General features: G+C 34.7%; 1 protein-coding gene across 1 annotated transcript; it reads left to right on the top strand.

Annotated features, from left to right (window-relative positions):
• The first annotated feature begins 208 nt into the window (after positions 1–208).
• Positions 209–2,101, top strand: LOC149228012 (GTP-binding nuclear protein Ran-3-like). The gene is made up of 5 exons (XM_089380648.1): positions 209–316; positions 415–482; positions 1,249–1,338; positions 1,448–1,627; positions 1,901–2,101. The coding sequence occupies exons 1-5, from the start codon at positions 209–211 to the stop codon at positions 1,968–1,970; spliced, it is 516 nt and encodes a 171-aa protein (XP_089236774.1). The 3' UTR covers positions 1,971–2,101.
• The last annotated feature ends 4,965 nt before the right edge of the window (positions 2,102–7,066 follow it).

The following is a 7,066-nucleotide window of genomic DNA, read 5'->3' as shown; positions in this document are numbered from 1 at the left end:
CACTTGCATATAGGCAATGAAGCACATAAAGTTCCATCGTAAGTTGCACATGTACATAATCAAAATGTTTTCTATTAAATAATTTAAGAATCAATACACATTTTAACCTAGGAGACCATGACCATATACAATGATGAGAATAGAAAAATTATTTCCCAACTTAATATTCAACCTCAGTTTGATTTTCTTGTTTATAATCCAGGAAACCATGGTAAGAAGGCCTGTAGATCCAGAGGAGGAGCTCAGAATGATGGCTCAAGAAGTCCGTGGTTATGTGGAAGCTGTTCTGAATAGTCTTGCTGCAAATGTTCCCAAAGTAAGACATCCATGTGGATGAGCACACAATACAACCATACATAATCTCAGTGTTTATTCAGTCCATGATACTTGAATTGATGATTTGATGATTTGCAGGTTGTGGTGCTTTGTCAAGTTGAGAAAGGCAAGGATGAAATGCTGACCCAACTTTATAGCTCAGTCAGGTAAGGTTTAATGACAAAATGTGGTTAAGGTACGTCAATAATTAGTTTTATTATTTTTCCATTTCTGTATTTTGCCAGACTAATTTTGATTTTCACTTGAAATCAGGTCTCTTGGGACTTTACGAAAATAGTGTTTTTTGTCATCCTTTGCAGGTGTAGTAGACACCTGTTGATTGGAGCACTGTACATTTGAGATTTTGGGGTGCCTTTTCAACCTTTTGTTTAAAAAGGTCCTACATGGATTTAAACTTGGATCGATCCCAAGAGAACTTTTGACTTATCAATTATATTTTCCCGTGTTGATATGTAGGTAGTGTGCGCTCAGTAGCAACACCTTTTAACCTCAATATCAATGACAATGGAGCAAATATGAGCCCTTTTTTGGTTCATTTTTATTAGCACTCTGTTTTACTCGTTTATGTTTCTTTATTTTGAATTTTAATTTAATTTAATTTTGAATTTATAGACAGACTGTGTTATTGGTTGTTTTGATCAATACTGGTTTGCTTTTCCTACTTCTGTTGGCATTTTCCTCGTTGAATTGGCGAGGGTTCTGTATTTTTCCACTTATATTTATTTGAATTTTAATTTAGTTTAATTTTTAATTTATAGACAGACTCTGTTATTGGTTGTTTTGATCAATACTGGTTTGCAATTCCTATTTCTATTGGCATTTTCCTGATTGAATTGGCGAGGGTTCCGTGTTTTTCCACTTCTATTTATTTGTTTACTTCTTATTTACTGATTGGGATTTTGTTTGTTGTAGTATTCATGGGCAATGTGAAGTTATCATGTTTGATGTTACTGCACGATTGACTTACAAGAATTTCCCAACATGGCACAGAGATCTTTGCAGGTATCTCTTTTGCAGAGGGGTTGGATCTCGAAGTAGAAATGAAGGTTCCTTAATTGTGTGGTGGCACAACTTCCTGAACCGATTAACTAAATATCTTTGTGAATTTCAGGGTGTGTGAGAACATTCCTATTGTTCTTTGTGGAAACAAGGTTGACGTGAAGAATAGGCAAGTGAAATCTAAGCAAGTTACTTTTCATAGAAAGAAGAATCTTCAGTACTATGAGATATCTACAAAAAGTAACTACAACTTTGAGAAGCCATTCTTGTACTTGGCACAGAAGCTCTCAGGGTGAGCCTTTAATCTAGTTTCTGATGCTCCCTAATATGAATGTTATATTGAAAAATTTGCATTGATTCTATAATGGGTTATTTTTATAGGGACCAAACCTTCATTTTGTGAAGTCACGTGCTCTTGCTCCTCCTGAGGTTCAGATAGACCTTGCAACCTAGCAACAGTAAGTAGAATGTTATTTTCTTATTATTTTTTGTTAACTTTTATTGAAATAATTTGTTCCATTTCTAAAAGATTGAAACTTTGGCTTACAATCTTTTATGTTGTCAGGTATGAGGCAGAACTTGTAGCAGCTACGGCCCAACCCCTTCCAGATGACGATGATGATTCTTTTGAATAGCTTTGTTAAGATGCTTTTGCATATTTAGGGATTGGCGGATTCAATTAGTTTTGTATCATTGGATTTTGCTCTTGAGTTCCGACATTTAATTCTAATTTGTATTTGGGGCTTAGAATAGCGTTATTGCATCTCTCTATATGTGATTTTGGTACTGTGCAGATGTTTTAATCAGTGGAGTTGTCTAAGCTATCTTAGTTCAACTCCATTACAGAGCTATTTTTATATGCTAAGACAGTTTTTTTCTGTTATATACTCTTGCACATTTTGCACAAGAACTTTTTGTACTCTTCAAATATTTCAAGAATGCTCAAGTGCCTTCCGTTGTGTACTGTTGGGGGAAATGCTAGTTGCGATGATTTTTGCTTGTAATATATTATGGCTTGTTAAAACTTTCTCTGAAAATTCTAGCTATGTCTGAGGATTTATTTTAACTCTGAAATTGGTTTACATAGTTGATAATTGTGGCTATCAAGCCTGCCTGGGTATTCTTGTGGTTATGTTGTCTGTCGAACACATAAAGGTATTGCCATTTCATTAATTGGTCTCTAGATTGATTTCTGCATAAAGATTCACATTGTCTAAATCTAAAGTCATTTCCATTCAACAGTTTACAGATTATTCTTTAACTATAGTAAAACTGGGAGATGGAACGCTTATCAAAGCTAAGGTAGCATCTTAAATCCAAACTTCTAACTCCCATTTGAAGTAGATATTAAAGCTTTATAATATGGCACACTGTTGAAAAGTTGATAGTAATTAAATATGCTGGCTGGACATTGCATTTATATATAGGTTGCCATGTTAAGCTCACGTGGTCTTGGAGGAAAGCATTTTCTGCTCTGTATTAGTGCTGGCGCGATTTAGATTTTATAGGAGTGTTCCGAAATCAATTGTCAGTCCTCACTTTTATATATTTATCACTTATATTCATGCCAATGCTGGGTAACTTTGGCTTTGAAGGAAATAGTTCTATGTCGTTTTATTGCTTAAGCATCACATTTTATCTGCTGTTGGTTTGACATGTTTAATGCTCGAGCAATATTTTCTGAAGTGTTGCTTGTCTTCATGTTTGTTGGAAGAAAACCACGTCAGGCATGGAATGCTGCATTGTGATGTTGGTAATTACTGGTGTGGAAATGTGAATGCTGGACTGAGCACTCCACACACACAACTTGTTATTATTTAATTGGCAGAGTAAACCTACAGATTTACAGGGGTGCCAGGTTTTGTTGGAACACAAAGTAAAACTTGGGTGTAAATTTAGTAATGAATTGAATCCCCTCTTGCTAAACAAAGGTAATATTAATAACCCATATGCGCTGGTTTCTATCAAACAGGAATTTCTGTGGTGGTTTCTCTCATACACAAGTACTATCTGTGAACTTTGAATGTGAAACTACTTTGAAAGAAGATTCAAAATGATTTTATTTATTTTTTTTAAACAATTTTTTATATTGTCTCTACAGAGACAATAGTTTGAATTATATATTTTTTTTAATAATTTTTTATATTGTCTCTAGAGAGACAATAGTTTGAATTATGGACATATAGTCTCTATAGAGACAATATGTTTTTAATCTCAGTTATTGTCTCTAAAAAGACAAAAAGTAATTGTCTCTAAAGAGACACAAATGAAGTTGTCTCTAGAGAGACAAATGAAATTGTCTCTAGAGAGACAAATCAAATTGTCTCTTAATAGACAATAATTCTTGTCTTTATAGAGACAATAATAATATGTGTTCTATATTGTCTTTATAGAGACAAATTTTTGAGACATTATATTTTAAGACACCCGCTTAGAGACAATATTTAATACAATACACAAGTTTCTTTTTGTCTTAAGTTAAGACAATTGACTCAAATATTGTCTTAAAACCCCCCTACATGTAGTAGTGTGATATCTCTCCTCATGCCAGGCCAAAAATAATTTTTTTGTATAACAGAGAATATTTTTTGATATCCGGGATGGGCGGCATAAGGTCTTCTATGGAATTCATCAAATATTAATTGTCTAACAACCATTTGATTGGGAAAATATATTCTTCCCCTAAAGGTCAATAAATTTTCTTCATTGAGGCCATACTTACTTTGTTGTTGAAAATTTTTTATTTGCTTGGTTTGCTGCCACAAGAACATATATTCCAGATCTTTATTGGTAACTTATTTAATTTGATTTTTAAAATTAATTTCCTTTTAACTATAAGAGATTGCATACATATGATGTGATTTTCTACTCAATGCATCAACAACATGATTCTCCTTTTCCCTTCAGGTGTTTAATATCGAAATTGAATTCACTCATGAAAGTTGTCCACCTCGCTTGTCGTGTGTTAAGGTTGGGTTGTTTAAAAAAACTAGTCAAACTATTGTGGTATGTCATTAATATGAACTTTTTACCTAATAGGTAACATCTCCATACTTTCAGAGCGTGTATTATAGTTTTTAGTTCTAAATCATAAACAAATTAATTCTACTCATGCTATTTTAGTTTCTGAGACTTATAAGAAAACATATTTCCTTCTTGCATCAATACTCACCCCACTCCTTCTTGATAGCCGTTGGTGCAGACAAAAAATTCCTTTTCAAGGTCTACAATCTTTAAGACATGGGAAATGTTTAGTAAATGTTTCAGTTTTTCAGTACTATGCTGACATTCTCCTATCCACTTAAAGACTTTTCCTTTCTTATATAAATAAGTTATAGAGTAAGCTATTCTTGAGAATCCCTCAATAAAATGATAGTAATATCCCACTAAACCCATGAATGATCAGATGCCAGCAACATTAGCAGGGACAGGCCATTCCATAATAGTTTTAATTTTTCGGTATCAACAATTATCCCCTCAGCATAGATTATATGACCTAGATATTGTATCTCACCCATATAAAAGTCACACTTACTGTATTCGGCATGTAGTTGGTGTTCCCGTAATGTTTGCAAAAACATTTGCAGATACTTCTTGTGTTCCTCCAAATTCCTTGAGTATATAAAGATGTCATTGATAAAAATCAGGAAAAATTTATCAAGATAGGGATGAAACAAAGTGTTCATAAGACTCATGGCAGTTGTCATGCCATTGGCAAGATCGAAGGGTAGAACCACAAGATCATAATGACCATAGCGGGTTTTGAAGGTTGTTTTAGGAATATCCTGCTCCCTTACTCTTATCTGATGATACCAAGATTGCAAATATATCTTGGAAAACATCGTATCCCATTTGAATTGATCGAATAGATCATCAATCCTTGGCAAGGGATATTTTTTTTTAATAGTCAGCTTGTTAATCTATCTGTAATCAATGCATAGTCTCCTGGTACCATATTTTTTCTTGACGAACAAAACAGGTGCTCCCAATGGAGACACATTGGGGCGAATGCAACCTTTGTCAAATAATTCTTATAGCTATGTCTTTAGCTCAGTTAACTCAGGAATACCCATATGATAGGGTGTTTTTGACACATGTGTAGCCCCTAGAATAACCTCTATGGTGAAATCTATATCTCGTTTGGGAGATAGCCTTGGAATTTCCTCTGGAAACACATTAGTAAAGTCCTGGATGAATGGAATTTTTTTAAAAGTGGAAAGCTTATCTTTTGAATTAGTAAAAGCCACTTGAACCACCTAGATTTGAAACCACTTTCGAATACATTTACCAATTTGGGAGGAAATTATTGGTCGTAATTTAATAGGTCTCTTGACCCCTTGAATTTCTTGTTTAACTCCATCCTCAGTGAGGTAATTGATATTCTTATCCTTACAATTAACTAACGACTAGTGATTTTCTAACCAATCCATGTCAATCAAGATATTGTAAGACCCTAAAGGTAATACGTTAAGGGTTGCAATTATTTGTTGGCCTACTATATCAATAGGAAAATTTTCTACCTTTGTTGGCCTCGATGGCCAGCTGTACTATCCTGGGATTCTTAAATTTATGTGTCTAGAGATGGCATATTTTTGTTACTTTAGGATTAACATAACTTAAACTTTCTCCTGGATCTATCAAAATTGACACAACATGATTTTACATCTTACCTTCAAATTCAATCATGGTCAGTTGGTATTCAACTTGATGATCATCCAAAGTAGCATTAATATTGGATATATTGTTATCACCAAAAATTGATCATCTAACTATAATTTACTAGATGGATCAAAGTATACCATGTAGGGCCAATTTTACCATATCAAAATTACTTTCAGTGTATGAAATTACTTAATAAACCACATTTGTTAAGTCATTTTTGATTAAACCCATGAAAAATAATTAAATAAATCACTATTTATTTAATTATCTTCTAGGAATAATTAATTAAACCATTGTTAAAACTAATATTCCTTGTCATATTTGACCCAGTTATGAGAAATAAATAGATAAATAATTAATTATCTTATTTTTCTCTAGGAATAATTAATTAATCACTAATTTATAAAAATTAATATTTATGACAATTAAAATTAATAATTATAACACTTAAACCCGGATGCGGGTGTCCACACCTGTAATTAAGTGCTCGATGGTACAGCCACATGGAGGCAGAACGGGATGCCAGCCCCCGCGCGTGGAAGGCGGTGGTAACATTAAGGTTTTAAGGCGCAGGACGACAGCATTAAGTATGAAGCAGAGCCGACGGGACGCTGCCTTCAGACGGATGCAGAAGTGGCGTGGTGAGGCATTTATGCCTGGTATGTTGGCGCAGAGTTCTAAGGAAAGCAGGGGAGGCGCCAAAAGCCTCTCACACGCAGCAATTATGATAATTCTCCTATTTATTGAGACCAGTAACCACTCTCTGGCTCATCGATGGCAAATTCATGACCAGGGTATTAGCGAAACTGGCTTCCTTGTACATACTCACCGTGGGTATTACAGTGGAGTCGGCTCTCGAGTTTTTGGCAAAATGCCGCGGGATAGAGGCATCCCCAGAAGAGGGGGAAGATCCGGTGTAAGAGTCAGCTCGGAAAGGGGCAGTGTGCAGCCCATTTCACCTATAAATGAAGCGCCCCCTTCTTCAGATTCAGACAATTCTGAGCAGGAATGTCTGCTCCCTCAGGGAACTTATCAGTCCTTCCGTTTTCGATTCCCAAGTCGCCTGGTT

This window comes from Pinus tabuliformis, chromosome J (assembly GCF_031772625.1).
Source record: "Pinus tabuliformis cultivar Carrire ecotype Pingquan chromosome J, CPIR1, whole genome shotgun sequence".
In the NCBI taxonomy this organism is placed as follows: domain Eukaryota; kingdom Viridiplantae; phylum Streptophyta; class Pinopsida; order Pinales; family Pinaceae; genus Pinus; species Pinus tabuliformis.
The sequence above is the reverse complement of the archived record's forward strand: the minus strand, read 5'-3'. Positions and strand labels throughout refer to the sequence as shown.

Excerpts from the sequence above, each read along its gene's own strand:
- LOC149228012 (XM_089380648.1), top strand. The coding sequence starts at position 209 with ATGGTAAGAAGGCCTGTAGATCCAGAGGAGGAGCTCAGAATGATGGCT. Across the intron at positions 483-1,248 it reads CAACTTTATAGCTCAGTCAG|TATTCATGGGCAATGTGAAG; the intron begins GTAAGGTTTAAT and ends TGTTTGTTGTAG. Across the intron at positions 1,339-1,447 it reads TGGCACAGAGATCTTTGCAG|GGTGTGTGAGAACATTCCTA; the intron begins GTATCTCTTTTG and ends TGTGAATTTCAG.